This window comes from Staurois parvus, unplaced genomic scaffold, assembly GCF_062004578.1.
Source record: "Staurois parvus isolate SC_StPar_1 unplaced genomic scaffold, SC_StPar_1.0 ptg000191l, whole genome shotgun sequence".
Lineage (NCBI taxonomy): Eukaryota > Metazoa > Chordata > Amphibia > Anura > Ranidae > Staurois > Staurois parvus.
The window spans coordinates 5,252,918-5,273,692 of NW_028317987.1; the positions used below are offsets into that span (position 1 = coordinate 5,252,918).

The 20,775-nt window shown below is 45.8% G+C and overlaps 1 protein-coding gene across 1 annotated transcript; it reads right to left on the minus strand.

Moving 5' to 3' along the window:
* Positions 1 to 2,225: 2,225 nt before the first annotated feature.
* LOC149461910 (uncharacterized) lies at positions 2,226 to 19,933 on the minus strand. Its single transcript, XM_089677746.1, has 2 exons — positions 19,884 to 19,933; positions 2,226 to 6,375 (listed from the first exon to the last, which is right to left on the minus strand). The coding sequence occupies exons 1-2, from the start codon at positions 19,931 to 19,933 to the stop codon at positions 5,184 to 5,186; spliced, it is 1,242 nt and encodes a 413-aa protein (XP_089533872.1). The 3' UTR covers positions 2,226 to 5,183.
* Between the last annotated feature and the right edge of the window lie 842 nt (positions 19,934 to 20,775).

Here is a 20,775-nt window from a genome sequence, read left to right on the forward strand (position 1 = left end):
CTTGCAGCCTGAATACCCCTCAGAGGCCCCCACAATCCTTCAGCCCCACTAACCTCTCAGAGTTGTTCAGCCCTATTACTTCCTAACAGGCTCCAAAAGTTCTTCAGCTACTCCTCCTCCTCAGAGGTCCCAGAGTCCTTCAGATGCAGGAAACCCTCAGAGGATCCAGAGTTCTTTAGTCCCACTACCTCCTCAGAGACCCCTCAGCTCCTCTACTTCCCTCAGTATTTCCCTCTCTCTGACACCAATGATGGAACATATTCTTCATGGCCGGCTGGGGAATGTTTCCTTCCTCCTGAGCAGCAATGTAAGGGGCTCTATGCTCCATACTCCTGACCCCGGCACTCCATCATTGTGTTGGCTGCATAGTGTAATGATTGCCCATTGGCTGCCTGTGTAGTGTCATCATTGCCCTTTGTAGGCCATGTATGGTCAGGATGGTCCTTGTCTTGTCTATTTATTGTCAGTGCTGTTTGTTTAGAGGACCATATTACTAGAATTTATCTCCACAATGAGGAGAATGTTCCGGCCCCGGAAGTGGGGGAATGTTCTGCCCCTGAAGGGGTTCATCTGGGTTCCCACACTATATATGTGTGTATCATCATCTGCTGGAGATAAAAGACGTCACAGTGACTATGGAGGAAGAGGACGGACATGACTATGGAGGAAGAGGACGGACGTGACTATGGAGGAAGAGGACGGACGTGACTATGGAGGAAGAGGACAGACGTGACTAAGGAGGAAGAGGACGGACGTGACTAAGGAGGAAGAGGACGGACGTGACTATGGAGGAAGAGGACGGACGTGACTATGGAGGAAGAGGACGGACGTGACTATGGAGGGAGAAGACAGACCTGACTACGGAGGGAGAGGACGGACGTGACTACGGAGGAAGAGGACGGGCGTGACTACGGAGGAAGAGGACGGACGTGACTACGGAGGAAGAGGACGGACGTGACTACGGAGGAAGAGGACGGACGTGACTACGGAGGAACAGGACGGACGTGACTACGGAGGAAGAGGACAGACATGACTATGGAGGAAGAGGACAGACATGACTATGGAGGAAGAGGACAGACACGATAGGGGTTACTGGGTGTAAATAGGAAATAATATCTTATTACCTCCTCTGCTGTCACTTCTGGTAACATCTCTTCTCTATTTCAAAGCCACTTCAAACTTCCTGCCTGACATCACTTCCTGTCTGTCTTCCATAGAGAAGTCCTGTCTGGGAAGAAGTGAGATCCCCACCTTGTGGAGCTCAGAGGAACTGCAGCCCCGAGAAACATCTGTAAGGCTCTGTTCACACCTTTGCGGTTTGCTTTTTGTTCTTTTCGCAGTTCATTTTGCGTTTTTGTTGTGTTTTTGATATGTTTGTAAGGGAGAATGTCACCAGCACACCGAGGATCACCAATATGGGGCCAAAAGTTTTAATGAACGATCACATAGTTACAGCAAGGCAACGTTTCGGAGTCTCATAGGATCCCTTCATCAGGCATGTGACGGAGGGGTCCTGCGAGTCTCCAAAACATTGCCTTGCTGTAACTATGTGATCGTTCATTAAAACTTTTGGACCCATTTTGGTGATCCTCAGTGTGCTGGTGACATTCTCCCTCGCTGATTCTATTCGGTTCCAGCCGATGGTCGCTGCAGCCATTTGTAACATAGGAACGTGTGCGTTTGGATTGTGCACTTGCATGTTGATACGTTTGTGATGCGTTTTTACCGCGTTTTGTTCAGCTCTTTTTTTTTTGTCTTTTTCAAAGTGGAATTTTTTTTTTGCTGGGCAGAAAAATGCAAAAACACACTACCATGCTTTTCAGCAGATTCTCCATTGAATTCTATTGCATTTTGCTTTTTAAAAAGTCCCTGACCCTTTCCAAAAACACAGCAGTTCAAAAAAGCCTTGATGTGAACATGGCCCATAGGAAACCATGGTAAGGGGACTGTTGTGTGTTTCTAAAAACAGAAAGTACTAACATACATGTTGGTGAGAATGGAGCCCAAATAATCATTCCTGTAAAATATCTTCCTTACACGGCTACCAGGGAAATTCATATATAACACAAGATAAGGAAGAACAAATCATTCTAGTTCTTATGGAACCAACACTTTAACAAAGATAATTTATTACATATAGAAAACAAATTAAAACAGATTCCTTCTGAAATCAATCTTTTTGGTGAAGAAAATGTAAAAATTATACTTTAAAGTATAAGAATATCTATCAATCCACTCATAATGAAGATGTCAGACATAAATGACAAGGATGTAATGGTCACAGAGGAATGGTGGTGGAGATCTCTCAAAGTAAGAACACTTCCTTGAATGGTTCTATAAATAAAGAATGAATCCTGGAGGGAATAAAGCTGTAAAGCAATAAATAATATATAAACTGGGCCATCCACTTCATCCATAAAGACATTGTGATTGAAGATCTTCTAGATCACATAGAAGGAGGACTCATCCATGATTTCATACATTTGTTTGGAAGGATAGAACAATCCTCAGAAGGGAACATGTAGGATGACAGGAAAGGCTCCTGACTGGTGAGATCCTCCAAACATAATGATGACATCCATGAACTGGAGCGAGCTCGTTGGGGGGTGGGATCTCCGGTGTTTGTATGACACCGCCCCTCACATAGCACACTAATAATATGTTGGGGGGTGTGATCTCCGGTATTTGTATGACACCGCCCCTCACATAGCACACTAATAATATGTTGGGGGGGTGTGATCTCCGGTATTTGTATGACACCGCCCCTCACATAGCACACTAATAATATGTTGGGGGGTGATCTCCGGTATTTGTATGACGCCGCCCCTCACATAGCACACTAATAATATGTTGGGGGGTGTGATCTCCGGTATTTGTATGACACCGCCCCTCACATAGCACACTAATAATATGTTGGGGGGTGTGATCTCCGGTATTTGTATGACACCGCCCCTCACATAGCACACTAATAATATGTTGGGGGGGTGTGATCTCCGGTATTTGTATGACACCGCCCCTCACATAGCACACTAATAATATGTTGGGGGGGTGTGATCTCCGGTATTTGTATGACACCGCCCCTCACATAGCACACTAATAATATGTTGGGGGGTGATCTCCGGTATTTGTATGACACCGCCCCTCACATAGCACACTAATAATATGTTGGGGGTGTGATCTCCGGTATTTGTATGACATCGCCCCTCACATAGCACACTAATAATATGTTGGGGGGTGTGATCTCCGGTATTTGTATGACACCGCCCCTCACATAGCACACTAATAATATGTTGGGGGGTGTGATCTCCGATATTTGTATGACACCGCCCCTCACATAGCACACTAATAATATGTTGGGGTGTGATCTCCGGTATTTGTATGACACCGCCCCTCACATAGCACACTAATAATATGTTGGGGGAGTGTGATCTCCGGTATTTGTATGACACCGCCCCTCACATAGCACACTAATAATATGTTGGGGGTTTGATCTCCGGTATTTGTATGACACCGCCCCTCACATAGCACACTAATAATATGTTGGGGGTGTGATCTCCGGTATTTGTATGACACCGCCCCTCACATAGCACACTAATAATATGTTGGGGGTGTGATCTCCGGTATTTGTATGACACCGCCCCTCACATAGCACACTAATAATATGTTGGGGGGGTGTGATCTCCGGTATTTGTATGACACCGCCCCTCACATAGCACACTAATAATATGTTGGGGGGGTGTGATCTCCGGTATTTGTATGACACCGCCCCTCACATAGCACACTAATAATATGTTGGGGGGGGTGTGATCTCCGGTATTTGTATGACACCGCCCCTCACATAGTACACTAATAATATGTTGGGGGTGTGATCTCCGGTATTTGTATGACACCGCCCCTCACATAGTACACTAATAATATGTTGGGGGGTGTGATCTCCGGTATTTGTATGACACCGCCCCTCACATAGTACACTAATAATATGTTGGGGGGTGTGATCTCTGGTATTTGTATGACACCGCCCCTCACATAGTACACTAATAATATGTTGGGGGGGTGATCTCCGGTATTTGTATGACACCGCCACTCACATAGTACACTAATAATATGTTGGGGGGGTGTGATCTCCGGTATTTGTATGACACCGCCCCTCACATAGTAGACTAATAATATGTTGGGGGTTGTGATCTCCAGTATTAAACTCAGTAACTTCCTATAATCATCAGCTCCCTCTAGTGGCCATAATGGAGGTATTAGTTCCAAAATGCCTCAATCAGGAAAAACAATTCAATACCACATTATGGCCACTAGATGGAGCCAATGATCATAGGAAATCACTGTATGAAAAGATCCCACATTGTGACATGGCTGAATGAATGCTGGTCATTTTAGTTCATCTATTCTCTAAGTGGGGTGGTAACTATTGGGCCAATCCCTTTTACAAACCACACATAATATCGCCCTTCAAACTGAAACGATTTGCACAAAATCAAAGAGGAGAAATATTTTCCGGTGGATCCCCTCTACCTAGACCCCATATGTAGACATAGAACAACAAGCTGTGTTCCCTCTCGTGCCGCACTCCTCCAACCACCCAAACCCACACAGAAGCCAAGGGAAATAATGAGAGGAAAGTTCCCCCCTAGTTTGGGGCGGAGTTCTCCTTCCCTCCTGTTGGGGGATGAGAGAAGGATGGACTGAAGACAGAGAGACGCTTCGGGGTCACCACTGTTCTGTAGAGCCTTGAAATGAAGGACATCAACTTCAGAAGTTCTTGTTGTCTGTGTAAAGTTCCCCGATAACGAGATCTGGGCTCTCCCGGCTTCTAGCTCTGTAACCCGCTATATCATTATCAGGAAACGCAACTCCGACACCCAAGAAGGGCTGAAGTTGTGTCCTTCATTTCCAGGATCTACTGACCACTCTGCACTCCGACATTTACTGCACTTCATCCATGTCTTTGGGGGCCTCTCATCTCCTTATCAACTGTTCCTTCCATGATGAAGATCAGACATGGAGTATATCTGATGTGTATATCAGGGTGTGCTTCTTCCCCACATGAGAGATGAGATGTCCAGCAACATTCATCTAGAAGACATTTCCCGCACTCAGGACACTAATACACCTCCAGGGATGTGTGGGACCCCTGATGTACAGGAAGACGACTGCAGTGAGGAACATTTTCCTCACTCAGGACAGGAAGGTGGATTCTTCCCCATGTGAGATCTCTGATGTCTGTAAAGATGGGACTTCTGCGAAAAACATTTCCTGCACTCAGGACAGGAATATGTCTTCTCCCTCATGTGAGATCTCTGATGTGTGGAAAGATGGGACTTCTGCGAAAAACATTTCCTGCACTCAGGACAGGAATATGTCTTCTCCCTCATGTGAGATCTCTGATGTCTGGAAAGAACGGACTTCCTTGTAAAACATTTCCCGCACTCAGGACAGGAATACGGCTTCTCCCCCGTGTGAGATCTCTGATGTTGATGAAGACTGAACTTCTGTGAAAAACATTTTCCACAATCAGGACAAGAATACGGCTTCTCCCCCGTGTGAGATCTCTGATGTTTATGAAGACCGGACAGCTCTGAAAAACATTTTCCACACTCAGAACAGGAAACTGGCTTCTTCCCCGTGTGAGATCTCTGATGTCTGCACAGATGGGACTTCACTGAAAAACATTTCCCGCACTCAGAACAGGAATATGCCTTCTCCCCTGTGTGAGATCTCTGATGTGTGTAAAGATGGGACTTCTGTGAAAAACATTTCCTGCACTCAGGACAGAAATATGGCTTCTCCCCCGTGTGAGATCTCTGGTGCTTGTAAAGATTGGACTTCTGTGAAAAACATTTCCCGCACTCAGGACAGGAAAATGCCTTCTCCCCCGTGTGAGATCTCTGATGTCTGTAAAGTTCGGACTTCATTAAAAAACATTTCCCACACTCAGAACAGGAATATGGCTTCTCCCCCATGTGAGATCTCTGATGTCTGTAAAGTTGGGACTTCAGTGAAAAACATTTCCCGCACTCAGGACAGGAATACGGCTTCTCCCCTGTGTGAGATATCTGATGTTTGTAAAGATCAGACTTCCTTGTAAAACATTTCCCACACTCAGGACAGGAATACGGCTTCTCCCCTGTGTGAGTTCTCTGATGTCTGGAAAGATCGGACTTCCTTGTAAAACATTTCCAGCACTCAGGACAAGAATATGGCTTCTCCCACCTGTGAGATCTTTTATGCACATTAAGATGGGATTTATAACTGAAACATTTCCCGCACTCAATACAGGAGAAGCTCTTCTCTGTTGGAAGGCCGGCCCGGTCCCGCACAGTCTGAGATTCCTCAGGATACGAGGAATCCGATGGTCCATCTACACTGGGTGGTGCCGGATGGACATTGGAGGGAGCCGGGTTTTCTCCTGGACTATACTGTGTGATGTCCTCATCTTCTACTTTCCAGTCTGGAGACAAAGTGAGACAATCCTCGGAGGTTTTCCTCATCTCCCGGCCATGGACTAAAATACAAAGACAAAGAGGATTAGTAGACAGGAGCTGATTGGTTCCCCCAAACCAGGACTCCACCCACATCAGGCAGCTTGGTCTCTGAGGAGCTTACAATTCCACCCTCAAGGGAACTAGGAAATGGCTCCTCTGATCTCCTACCAGGTCATTTCTTTATTCATGGACCTTAGTCAGAGAGTGAGGAAACAACCAGAACTGTCTTTTATAGGAGGGACAGTGATGAGGGGATTATAGGACGAGGGTCCCCACCCCCTCTATCACTCATCGCCATCTTCCCAACACAAGAAGTACTGCACTTCTTTATTTAGTCCATGATTTAGTCATGAAGAACAGCGGGGCTGAGCCCCACCAGAGGTCAGAGAGTGAGGATGGGGGGAGAACAACCAAGATGAAGACTGGACTGATCCTGAAGACCACCATCATTGGGGTATTGACTCCTCCTTCATTATCACTTTCTGTTTAAGGGTCCAAAGTTGGAGGATGTTATCACATTATTATCACCATGTAAAAGTCTGTGCTCCAATCGCATCATCCGATATAAAATGTCCAGCTGGGAGGAAATGGGGGGAACAAAAGAGAATCCATATTATGTGTACATATAGCAGTGGGGGGAGGGGGGAGAAAAGAAGTCAGGAGTATGTAATGTACAAAATAGAGTATATAGTGCAGGGGTCAGGAGTATGTAATGTACAACAGAGTATATAGTGCAGGGGTCAGGAGTATGTAATGTACAACATAGAGTATATAGTGCAGGGGTCAGGAGTATGTAATGTACAACATAGAGTATATAGTGCAGGGGTCAGGAGTATGTAATGTACAACATAGAGTATATAGTGCAGGGGTCAGGAGTATGTAATGTACAACATAGAGTATATAGTGCAGGGGTCAGGAGTATGTCATGTACAACATAGAGTATATAGTGCAGGGGTCAGGAGTATGTAATGTACAACATAGAGTATATAGTGCAGGGGTCAGGAGTATGTAATGTACAACATAGAGTATATAGTGCAGGGGTCAGGAGTATGTAATGTACAACATAGAGTATATAGTGCAGGGGTCAGGAGTATGTAATGTACAACATAGAGTATATAGTGCAGGGGCCAGGAGTATGTAATGTACAACATAGAGTATACAGAGCAGGGATCAGGAGTATGTAATGTACAACATAGAGTATATAGTGCAGGGGTCAGGAGTATGTAATGTACAACATGGAGTATATAGTGCAGGGGTCAGGAGTATGTAATGTACAACATGGAGTATATAGTGCAGGGGTCAGGAGTATGTAATGTACAGCATAGAGTATATAGTGCACGGGTCAGGAGTATGTAATGTACAACATAGAGTATATAGTGCAGGGGTCAGGAGTATGTAATGTACAACATAGAGTATATAGTGCAGGGGTCAGGAGTATGTAATGTACAACATAGAGTATATAGTGCAGGGGTCAGGAGTATGTAATGTACAACATAGAGTATATAGTGCAGGGGTCAGGAGTATGTAATGTACAATATAAATTATATAGTGTAATGGTCAGGACTGATAATATTGTTATTCAGTAATTAAAGGTCCTTAAAGTGTTGCTTGCCTCCCATCTCCTGAGACTGCACTCAGTGACTTGGGTCTGAGACACTACAGACATATCCCTCCACCCGGCACAGCCAGCAGATAACAGAGAAGGTCCCCTGGAGGAGTCAGGCACAAGGCAGGAGACCCCAGTCACATGTCCTGGGTGCCTACATTATGCAATGCTTAGAGTAAAAATGAACATTTTGCTGCCAGCTGAACCCCAGAACCTCCATAAATCCAGTCTAGAGACATAAATTGTGTCTGCAGCACAGAGAAGGAAGATTATCCGAGAGAAATCCAGGAATACAGGACGGGGAACACAGCTCAGGAAAGTGACCAGGGGATTACAGGCTGATATCACCCAGTCCCCGCCCTACTCTGGACCAATCAGTGAGCAGTATGGGTGGAGGAATGGATTTAGTGTTCATGACCCACCTGTGCTGATCTCTGTAGGAGTGTCCTCCTCTATAAATGTCCCCGTTATTCCATCCTCCTCCATAGACTGCTGATCATCCCTCACATATGCCTCTTCTTCTTCTGCTTTCACCTCAAATTCTATATCGATTGGATCTCCACTCTAAATCAAGGAAATGAGAGAAAATATCATCTGTAAAATGTAAGATTTATGATTGTGACATCACACACAAAATCCACACATTGTCTCCCTTCACAGAAGCAGATCACATGTGATATGTGGGTACATTTCCCCTAAATACCGCATGCCATCCTGAAACTGTCCATTTCCTATCCCGTGTTGCGGTATTGACCACAAACACTGAACACGCTCAGTAAATACCGCATGAACAGGCGTTACATTCACAGAAGGAAATAAAGAATGAAATGCATGCGGTCATTAATTAGTGGAGGAGACATGCGGCATTCAGGAAATGTGTACTGCTTGGTAAAGAGTGGGCGGCCACTGGCATCCTTAACAACCAGTAAACAACATGGTTGTTAGGGAGTGAGCGGCCGCCACGTCCTAACCAACCGATAAATCTAAAAAAAAAAGATTTATCGGCAACAAAATATTAAGAAAATGGTGTGGGGTCCCCCCCTGGGGTCTGGTATGGATTTTGATGGGAACCCCTTGTCAAAATGAAAGAAATACATACCAGACCCCTATCTGAGCATGCAGCCCAGCAGATCAGGAAAGGGGGGTCAAGCAAGTGACCCCTCCTGAAACATACCAGGCCACATGCCCTTAACATGGAGTGGATGCTCTGGGGCAGGGGGGGGGGGGCTTTGCTCCTGCAGAGCACCTTGTCCATGTTGATGGGGACAAGGGACTCTTCCCCACAACCCAGGCTAGTGGCTGTGGAGGTTTGCAGGCAGAGGACTTACAAAATGTAACAAGGGGGCCCTCAGATCTCTCACGCCATGTGAATGAGTATGGGGTACATGGTACCCCTAATTATTCACCCCAAAAAAGTATTCTGTTAAATAGACAGCAGGCAGTTTTTGACAAGTCCTTTATTAAAAAAACAAAACTAAAGCAAAGTGTCCCCCCCGGTGTAGATCCATCATCAATCACGATGCTCGCTGTCACCGCTGACTCGGAAAGAAAAGCTCCGCTCCCAATGAAGACTCCCCTCTGTCTGACAGCTCTGCTGCCTCCTGCCACTAAATATACTAAGGGACGGTGCCACTCGGTGACGTCACTGACCGGGGCATGTTGTATTGGTGACATCACTGACCGGGGCATGTTGTATTGGTGATGTCACAAGAGGGCAAGGCCACCCAGTGATGTCACAGGGTGGTATTGTTCCTTAGTTTATTTAGAAGTGGGAGGCGGCGGAGCTGTCAGATGTCAGGAGTGGAGCTTTGTTTTTTCTTCATGACAGCGAGTATCGTGATTGGATCATCGATGGATCTACATCAGGGGGATATTGTTCTTTATTTTTGTTTTGTCAAAAATATCTTCGTGTTTTTTTACACTACACTATTTGGTGAATGAATAGGGGTACTATGTACTCTATACTCATTCACATTGTGGGGGGCCGGGATCTGGGGGCCTCCTTGTTAAAGGTGGCTTCTAGATTCCAATAATTCCCCCACCCACAGACCCCCACAACCACTGCCCAGGGTTGTGAAGAAGGGACCCTTGTCCCCATCAACATGACGGCAAGGTGCTTTTGGGGGGGCAGAGTGCCCCTGCCCTGAAGCACCCACCCAATGTTGAGGATATGTGGCCTGGTATGGTTCAGGAGGAAGGTGGGCACTCACTAAGGGTCTGGTATTGATTTTGGAGGGGAACCCACACTTTTTGTATTATTTTGGCATCGGGGTTCCCCTCAAAATCCATACCAGACCTGTCACAGCTGTCAGCGGGGAACTTGGTGGCCGTCCGCTCCTTGTTTACTGGTTGTTGGGGACACTGGCGGCTGCCCTCTCCTTAACAACAAGCTATTTACAAGTGTTGCTATGGACACCAGTGGTAAATTCCCCGCAGGATTCACTACTAAAAAACAGAATGCAGCATCTTACTACATACTGGGATACGGGAAGATACCGCTTTGTGATTGGAGCCCATAGTCTCTACAAGTCCATGTTCTAGATTCTCCATCCCACCAACCTTGTAATAGTGAGGGATGGTGTGACCTTCCTGTGTGGAATCCCGGGAATACAGAGGACGGGGACATCTCTCTGGTGGGTTCCTGGTATTAGGTGGCTCCATCATCTCCTTGTGTCCTTCTGAAAACTCCTCCATCACTCCATACTCCTCATCCTCCTCTTTATACTCTTCTTTAACATCAATATTATCATCCCCGAGGATTCCACTCTGAAAGATATAATAAAACATTCATTGTAACAAACATGCTGTGTATAAATCACAACTACCAATAATTGTCATCATCTACCTGATGATGGTGAGGGATGGTGTGACCTTCCTGTGTGGAATCCCGGGAATACAGAGGACGGGGACATCTCTCTGGTGGGTTCCCATGACTGGATCCATCTGTAGGAAACACACACACTGACTGAATCCATTGTTTCTATGTGTTTATCAGATGATGGGGGATCTAGGTGGATCCTCCGTACTGCTCTCTCCTTTACAATAAAGTCTCCTCTTACCCGGTGATGTGAGGGGCGGCTGATTGTCCATCATGACGTCCTTGTAGAGATCCTTGTGTCCTTCTAAATACTCCCACTCCTCCATGGAGAAATAGACAGTGACACCCTGACACCTTATAGGAACCTGACACACACAATGATACAGTCACCATCCAGACACATCCCTTGTCTGTTACTGGAGAATGTCCCAGAATTCCCGGCACCGCTCACCTCTCCTGTCAGCTGATGGACCATCATGGTGGTCAGTTCCAGAATCTTCTGCTCTTTCTCCCTCTCAGGTATCAGAGAATGAGATGGAGGCACCATGGTGAGGCTCTGGGTTCTGCTCCATCCTCCTGAGATTGGCTCCCCACTAGACTTCTTCTTTACAACATAATCCTACAGATCAGGAGACAAATAAAACAAATATCAACCATCTGACATCATCTAAATGTGTGCAAAAATAAAATGGTCTATTGACCAGAATAGACAAGAGTGATGTCATGTGACCTCCCAGAATCCTCCTCACCTCTCCGGTCAGGTCTGTGTTTTATTAATAGAGATGAGAGTGATGTCATGTGACCTCCCAGAATCCTCCTCACCTCTCCGGTCAGGTCTGTGTTTTATTAATAGAGATGAGAGTGATGTCATGTGACCTCCCAGAATCCTCCTCACCTCTCCGGTCAGGTCTGTGTTTTATTAATAGAGATAAGAGTGATGTCATGTGACCTCCCAGAATCCTGCTCACCTCTCCGGTCAGGTCTGTGTTTTATTAATAGAGATGAGAGTGATGTCATGTGATCTCCCAGAATCCTCCTCACCTCTCCGGTCAGGTCTGTGTTTTATTAATAGAGATGAGAGTGATGTCATGTGATCTCCCAGAATCCTCCTCACCTCTCCGGTCAGGTCTGTGTTTTATTAACCGCATGCCGCCCAACCACTGTACATATAAGGTGGCAGGGCGGCACTCGCAGGCAAAACCACGTTTTAAAATGTGTGTTTTGTAAACAAATAAGGGGCGCGCGCGAGGCGCGCTGCCGCCCTATTTGTCCCACGGATCACCGCCGCAGATGTCAGTCGCCGGGTCACAGCCGCTCCTTAGCGGCTATGTCCCGGCGATCGGCGGTAAACAGTGACAGAGAGCACAGCTGCAGTAGCTGTGCTGTCTGTCACTTCTCTGTCAGCTTGAGGATGAGCTGATCGAGAAAGAACAGTTTCTCTTTCTCGATCAGCCTTGTCCCACCCAGTACACACCCCGCCCCCTAGTAAAACACTCCCCTCACTCCTATAACCCTTCCCTGCTAAATAAAGTTAACCCCTTCCTCCCCATTGCCATTAGTGCAGTGTCAGTTTTTTTTTTTTGCACTGATCACTGTATTAGTGTTTTTGGGGATGTCAGTGACCCCAAGTCAGTACACCCCAATGTCAGAATGTCCGCCGCAGTCCCGCCATAAGTCGCTGATTGCCGCCATAAGTCCCTGATCGCCGCCATAATTCGCTGATCGCTGCCATTATTAGTATAAAAAAACCCCTAAAAATTCAAGTATCTTTCCCGCCATTTGTAGACGCTATAACTTTCACATAAACCAATTAATTTACACGTATTGGGTTTTTTTTTAGCAAAGACATGTCGCAGAATGCATTTTGGCAGAAATTTATAACTAAATTTGATTTTTGCATTTTTTTTTTACTGGACATGTTTTATAGCAAAAAGTCCAAAATATTGTTTTTTTTTCCTCAAAATTGTCAGCCTTTTTTATAGCGCAAAAAATAAAAACCGCACAGGCGATCAAATACCACCGAAAGAAAGCTCAATTTGTGGGGAAAAAAAGGATGTAAATTTCATTTATGTACCGTATTGCATGACCGCGCAATTGTCCATTAAACTAGCGCAGCGCTGTATAGCAAAATAATGGTGTAAATTGCAGTATCTATCCCATAGTTTGTAGACGCTATAACTATCACACAAAGCAAACAATATACACTTATTGGGATTTTTTTTACCAAAAACATGGAGCAGAATACATTTTGACCTAAATTTATAACCAACTTTGAGTTTACTATATATTTTTAATAGCTGAAAGTAAAAAATATTGTTTTTCTTCAAAATTTTTGGCCTTTTTTTGTTTATAGCGTGAAAAATAAAAAGCGCACAGGTGATCAAATACCACCGAAAGAAAGCTCTATTTGTGTGAAAAAAAGGATGTAAATTTCGTTTGGGTGCAGCATTGCATGACCGCGCAATTATCAGTTGAATTAGTGCAGCGCCGAGTAGCAAAAAGAGGCGTGGTCATTAAGGGGGGTAAATCCTCTGGAGCTCAAGTGGTTAATAGCGATAAGAGTGATGTCATGTGACCTCCCAGAATCCTCCTCACCTCTCCGGTCAGGTCTGTGTTTTATTATCAGAGATGAGAGTGATGTCATGTGACTTCCCAGAATCCTCCTCACCTCTCCGGTCAGGTCTGTGTTTTATTATCAGAGATGAGAGTGATGTCATGTGACCTCCCAGAATCCTCCTCACCTCTCCGGTCAGGTATGTGTTTTATTAATAGAGATGAGAGTGATGTCATGTGACCTCCCAGAATCCTCCTCACCTCTCCGGTCAGGTCTGTGTTTTATTAATAGAGATGAGAGTGATGTCATGTGACCTCCCAGAATCCTCCTCACCTCTCCGGTCAGGTCTGTGTTTTATTAATAGAGATGAGAGTGATGTCATGTGACCTCCCAGAATCCTCCTCACCTCTCCGGTCAGCAGGTAGATGATCTCCAGGGTGAGGTTTAGTATCTTCTCAGTCATGTGACTCCGGTCCTCCTCCATCCTCATTGGTGCCATCATGTGATCTATACAGGTCTCCTTGTAGACGGATAACTTTGGGAAATGAAAGTAAGAATGATTTGGATGGTATTGGTCACACAATAATAGGATGTGGATGTGAGGGGGGAATAGGAGGGTTGCTGGACATTGAAGAACTACTCCCCCCAAGGGAAGACATTTTGTTTGGACTGTTTAGTGTTTACTACAATTTTGAGGTCCGGGGCCCCTTTTCTCTGTTGGGTTTGTTTGGTCTCTGAACTGGTTTTGATGAGTTTTAGATCTGCAGACAAGGAATGATAAATCTGATCCTTCCTATGACTAGTTTGCTCTGAGGCAGTGCTGTGAGGTCAATGTCGGCTCATCATGCAGGGATGGTCACTTTACATCACCCGACGCCCGGGACATGTAGTTCTGGGGGCCGGGCAAGTATTGTGTTTAATCTTTATCCCTGCTGAGGACAAGCCGCAGGGCTCTCCTTTCAGGTGCCAGCCTCTGCCACCCCGTGTGTGTGAACCTCTCCTGTACCTACTATGCTTCCCCGGCTCTGCTTGCCCATCTGTGGGCCCGGGTCAGCGGGTGTCGGAGGGTAGAGGGGATGGAGGAGAGCAGACATGTTCACTGCCTTCTTGTCCTGACCCAGAAGTGATGTTATGACAGATTTCCCGACCATCGAGGACGGCAAAGAATGTAATGCGGTGCGATGTGCACTACATTACATCCAATGGAGTACAGGGGAACATTGGGGGTCTTTTAGACCCTGGATGTCTCAATAAAGAGAACCTCTCATCAAAAGTCATCTCATAGAGGACTTTGTCCCCTTAAGTAAATTTTTTTTTAATTGTAAAGAATTAAAGTTACACCCAAGTACATAACTCATCCCTTTAAAAAATGTTAAGGCTCCCCACCCCCACATATATGCACACCCAAACGTAAGAGCACACGCTGGAGCGCCTACACGTGATAACATTGATTGTGATACACGTTACATATCGCCGGTCACACCAGAATGAGAGGATAATTCTAGGAGCAGACCTCCTCCGTACTCTATACTGATGACCTAGAAGGGGCTATAAATGTGTCCCCTATAGATAATACCGGGGACTAAAGGTTGTCACCATTTCAGCACACAAAACTTAAGGTTTGACATGTTGGATATCTATTTACTCGCTGCAACCTCGGCTTTTATATTTTTACACATAAATGGGTCATTTATTGCTTTTTGTGCCCTGAAATCAGCTTAAGTGTATTTTTTAATTAAATTTGGCATTTCCTAGACTTTGTGATAATATTTTGTGACATAAAAAATTAGAACTGCCGCTATTTTATTCTCTAAAGTCTCTACTTTCAGAAAATTGATATTTTGGGGGTTTTGTGTCATCTTCAGACTTAAATGATTTTTTTAATGTGCAAAAAATGCAAAAACGGCTCTGGGAGTGAAAGGGAGAAAGGATAAGCCGGACACTCCCCTTTCCTGAGGAGCAGCCAATCGGTTCTCATTACACTGCAAGGTCTCTCCCCTCCCTGCTAGTCCCCGGGTGCGGTGCTGGAGACAGGCGGGGGAGGGGAGGAGGAGATAAACAGAACAATGTTACACATATTACACATTTAAGTTGCTATAAAGCTCCTTTCATTTTTTAAAGCCAAAAACATTCATAAAAGAGCCTCAGATTTATATACATTTGTTGTAAATAGGAAATAACATCTTATTACCTCCTCTGCTGCCACTTCCACCAACGTCTCCTCTATACTTCTTCCCGCCTCACCTCTCATCTGGAACTTCCTGTCTGTGCCTGACATCACTTCCTGTCTGTGCCTGACATCACTTCCTGTCTGTCCCTGACATCACTTCCTGTCTGCATTCCATAGAGACTTTCTGTGTGAGTATAGGTGAGATCCCCACCTTGTGGAGCTCAGAGGAACTGCAGCCCCGAGATCCATCCCATAATCCCCCTTCCTGTATAATATGTACCTTACAGGGATACTACGGGAGATGAAACATTACTGAATAAAGGAAGAAGAAATAAATGTAACTCTTATGTAACCAACTGTTCAACAAACATCTCTTATTACATATAGAAAAGTCTTACAAACACAGAACACAACATACAAATGTATAGCTAATGAGAGCGATCCCGCCAAACCTGATCCTTCTGGGGGGGACAATGCAAAAATATATATCAATCCACTCATAATGACATCATCTTCTGGGAGTGTCTGCACATCCATCCATTTCATACACATTTCACTGTCTCAGCAGATCTCCTGCAGCCTATTAGCTCCCATTTCCCTCTCTATGTCTCAGCGGATCTCCTGCAGCCTATTAGCACCCATTTCCCTTTCTATGTCTCAGCAGATCTCCTGCAGCCTATTAGCACCCATTTCCCGCTCTATATCTCAGCGGATCTATTGCAGCCTGTTAGCACCCATTTCCCTTTCTATGTCTCGGCAGATCTCCTGCAGCCTATTAGCACCCATTTCCCTTTCTATGTCTCAGCGGATCTCCTGCAGCCTATTAGCACCCATTTCCCTCTCTCTGTCTCAGCAGATCTCCTGCAGCCTATTAGCACCCATTTCCCTCTCTATGTCTCAGCAGATCTCCTGCAGCCTATTAGCACCCATTTCCCTCTCTATGTCTCAGCGGATCTCCTGCAGCCTATTAGCACCCATTCCCTCTCTATGTCTCAGTAAATCTCCTGCAGCCTATTAGCACCCATTTCCCTCTCTATATCACATATTACAACAAGCAGTCACAAAGGTAAATGTAAAATAAAAGCAGAGAGGGAGAGAAGGCTGATAAAGCAGCTCATCGATGAGAGGTACATAAGAACATACAATGTCAATACAAAACAGTGACATGGCCATCAATCACAAACGATCGGAGCAGACAGATCGGTGTCATAGGTGTCCCGTGGGTCCTGAACTGCCTCCAGCACAGGGACAGTAGCAGGGTGTAAAGCAGGTAGGTACTCCAACTTTCTCATTTCTGCTCTGACCTTCATCAGTGCCGGTAACATGGGGGACATAGAAGACAGCCAATGCATGGGAATGGTTCTCCTGGCTGCCCTCATGTAGGTGGAAAGTTTCCGTTCATATTTAGAGAGACCCGAAAAGGTAGACCCAACAGAAAGTAAATGGGCTCAAAAGGGACAGGAGCCCGCAGAAGTCACCACAATGGGGTAAGGACCTCCTCCAAAAGGGCGCAATGGACCGGCAATCCCAAAAAATGTGGAAAAGAGTGTCAGTTTCCGTCCCACAACACCAGCAAACAGAAGAAACATTCGGGTTACTATCATGGAGAACCTCAGGGGTCCGATACCAAAACATGGGGGTCTTAGAAGGATTTTCTGTATACATTACACACACAGAAGATTTAGAAGAGGCCTCCCAAATCCTACTCCATTGATCCAACCCAATATCACATTGAAGGAAACGGGACCATTTACACATATAAAGGGGAGAACCAATAGAAAAAGGGCATCTACAAGCAATGTATACATAGCGGAAATGATGTCCCAGTGGTGTGGGCCTTGGATGCAGATATGATCTAAAGGGGTAGGTTGTTCAAGAGTCAGAGAAGAGGCTTTGGAGGCAAAAATGTGTTGTATCTGTAGATAAAATACTGATGGGGTGGAATGCGAGCAGCTTTTTGAATGTCAGGGAAGGATTTAAGGTTGTGAATTACGGGATTGACCAAATGTCACAATTGGAATAGATTAACCTCAGCCCAAGGAGGCACTCGACCAATGGCCAGACCATCTGGGAGACTTGGATTAAAAATGATGTTGGTCAAGGGAGAACACTTAGAGCCTAGGATGAATCTAACCCTACACCTCCTCCATATAGACAACATAAACTGCATGGGTCCTAATATGAGAGGAGAGGTAGTGCGGGCTGTGACAAAATAAGTCCCCCTCATTCCCTCTTTACACCAAGTCATGGCCAGACATGCACGCCTCGGTTAGCTAGTCGCTGTGGGCGTGTGCATGTGGGTGGGATCTGTGACAGCCTCTGATGACTCCTCTGTCATCCAATAAAGCTGATGGACCTCTGATGTCTTCCTTGTCCTACGATGAAGCTGATGGACCTCTGATGTCTCCTGATCCTCTGATGAAGTTGATGGACCTCTGATGACTCCCCTGTCCTCCAATAAAGCTGATGGAACTCTGATGTCTCCCTTGTCCTAGGATGAAGCTGATGGACCTCTGATGTCTCCCCTGTCCTCTGATGAAGCTGATAGACCTCTGATTTCCCTCTGTCCTCTGATAAAGCTAATGGAACTCTGATGTCTCCCCTGTCTCCAATGAAGCTGATGGACCTCTGATGTCTCCCTTGTCCTCTGATGAAGCTGATAGACCTTTTATTTCTCCTCTGTCCTCTGATGAAGCTAATGGACCTCTGATGTCTCCCGTCTCCAATTAAGCTGATGGACCTCTGATGACTCCCCTGTCCTCTGATAAAGCTGATGGACCTCTGATGTCTCCCTTGTTCTACAATGAAGCTGATGGACATTTTGATGTCTCCCCTGTTCTCAGATGAAGCTGATGGACCTCTGATGTCTCTCCTGTCATATGATAAAGCTGATGGACCTCTGATGACTCCCCTGTACTCTGATAAAGCTGATGGACCTCTGATGTCTCCCTTGTTCTACAATGAAGCTGATGGACATTTTGATGTCTCCCCATTCTCAGATGAAGCTGATGGACTTCTGATGTCTCTCCTGTCATCTGATGAAGCTGAAGGACCTCTGATGGCTCCCCATCCTCTGATATCCACCAGTCAATGTTCACTGAAGGAAGGGGGATCCAGGAGTGAACATTCACTGAAGGAAGGGGAGATCCATGAACAAATGCTCACTCCAGGAGGGAGAAATCCAGGAGTGAATGTTCACCATGGGAAGTGGAAATCCAGGAGTAAATGTTCAATGAAGGAAGGGGGGATCCAGGAGAGAATGTTCACTAATCTCCCACCCCTCTAACTGGTATCACCCCCTGTGTCAATCCTAGGTGTGCTAATGGGCCCATGGCAGGGGTGTGTGGGGGGACTTACCTTTACCAGGGAGTGTGGGGAAAACCCCCATTGCTGGGCTATGCAGTGGGACCTACCATTACTTATATGTATGGAGGAATCCACCATAACCTGGGTGTGTGCGGGAGGGCTCACCATTACCAGGGTGTGTGCGCGGGGGGGGCACCATTGCTGGGGTGTGTGGGGGAACCCACCATTACAATGGAGTTTGGGGGAGCCAACCATTACTGGGGTATATGGGGGACCCACCATTTGTCAATAAGATAACACCGTGTTATCATTAGTTCATTTTTAAAGTGGAGTTCCCCTTCATCTTCATACTTCTCCTAATGTTGGATGAGGAACTGGTATGGATATTAAAGGGGAACCCCACACTTATTTAGTTTTGAAGCAGAGTTTTCCTTTATATTCTTAGCCCTCACAGTTGAGCTGAAATTTTACTGCCCCCTATATCTGCAGAGGCAGTGGGCAGTGTCTACACATATCCCAGTAGTGATGGTTGTCTTCGCAGTCACAGCAGGAATTATCCCCAAGATGTCACTTTTGATGGGTGTATCTCCTGCTGAATGTGACCCATTGAAGTGAATGAGGCTGTTCCTTGACCCCAACAAGTGCAGGCAATGCATGTGACTCACAAACTGCACCAAAAACACAAGGCAGGTGCATTTTTGATGTGGTTTGCCATGTTTTCCATTGATTTCAATGGGGAGGTGCATTTTTTGTGTGGCTTTTTTTTTACCACACCAAACTTGCACTAAAAATGTGACAAGCAGGACTTTGAAAAATGCAGCGGCCCCGCATCGGCTGAGTGTGAATCTGGGAGGGAAATGTAATTTGTTGGCAATTTAAAACTCTTCTCTAGATTTGTAAATGTCAGCGACGTGCGATGATTGACACCCCCTTACCCAGATAATGGGGACTTGTAATCTGACAGATTCACACAGGAATTGTTCATTGCTGAAGGAACCCCGAGAACCCTTTGGAGGACCCCTGGCTGAGGAAGGCTGGACTAGGCAGTCATATATCTCTGCCCCCTTGGTGGGAGTGGAGGTGACCCCTCTATAAGTGTAGTGATCCCCCAAAGGGGGTAAGTTTGTTCACTCCACCACTCTGCCTCCCAACCCCAAGAACTGTCTCAGCCCCAACTGACACCCCTGACAATAGTGAAGTACAAGGACCAATGAAAAGCACACACGGTATAATAAACACAGAGATCAGCTTTACTGTAAGACCTCTATGGGAAGTAATAAACATGAACAACAGGTATACGTTCGGTGAATCCAGAGAACAGCAAATCCTGAGACCGGAAGCAATATAACTCACTTTTACACTCAGGCTGCTTTCAGGGGATTCCAACCGTGAATAACCCCAAGAGCAGAGGAAACACTTACATGGCGCCCTCAAAGTGGGTCTAAACCCCTTTACATAAACTCAGCTCTATGATGTCCAAGCAGGAGGAGAGCAGAAGGATGACTCTCTGTGGTGTCAGACTTCTCCCCTCTAACCCCTGACACCACAAGCCCAATAGGCAAACACTGCGCCCAACTGATGCTTCATAGCTACTTTCCAAGGTAGAGCTATTCCCTCCCACACCATGCAATATAGAGGCCTGAATACGCATGCGCGTGCCCGTATGGCACCAGTAACTTCAGTCTCTTGGTAACAGGATGAATGTTGGGGTCTTCAGCGAGACACTTTCATTGGTGCACTTACACTCCTATGGTAAAGTATCATTGTAATCCCGTGGCAGGATTTGTATAGCAAAGCAAACACTGTGTCTGTATAGCAGAGCCATCT

Excerpts from the sequence above, each read along its gene's own strand:
- LOC149461910 (XM_089677746.1), bottom strand. The coding sequence starts at position 19,933 with ATGAACAATTCCTGTGTGAATCTGTCAGATTACAAGTCCCCATTATCT. Across the intron at positions 6,376-19,883 it reads TACAAGTCCCCATTATCTGG|TGTAGATGGACCATCGGATT; the intron begins GTAAGGGGGTGT and ends GGCACCACCCAG.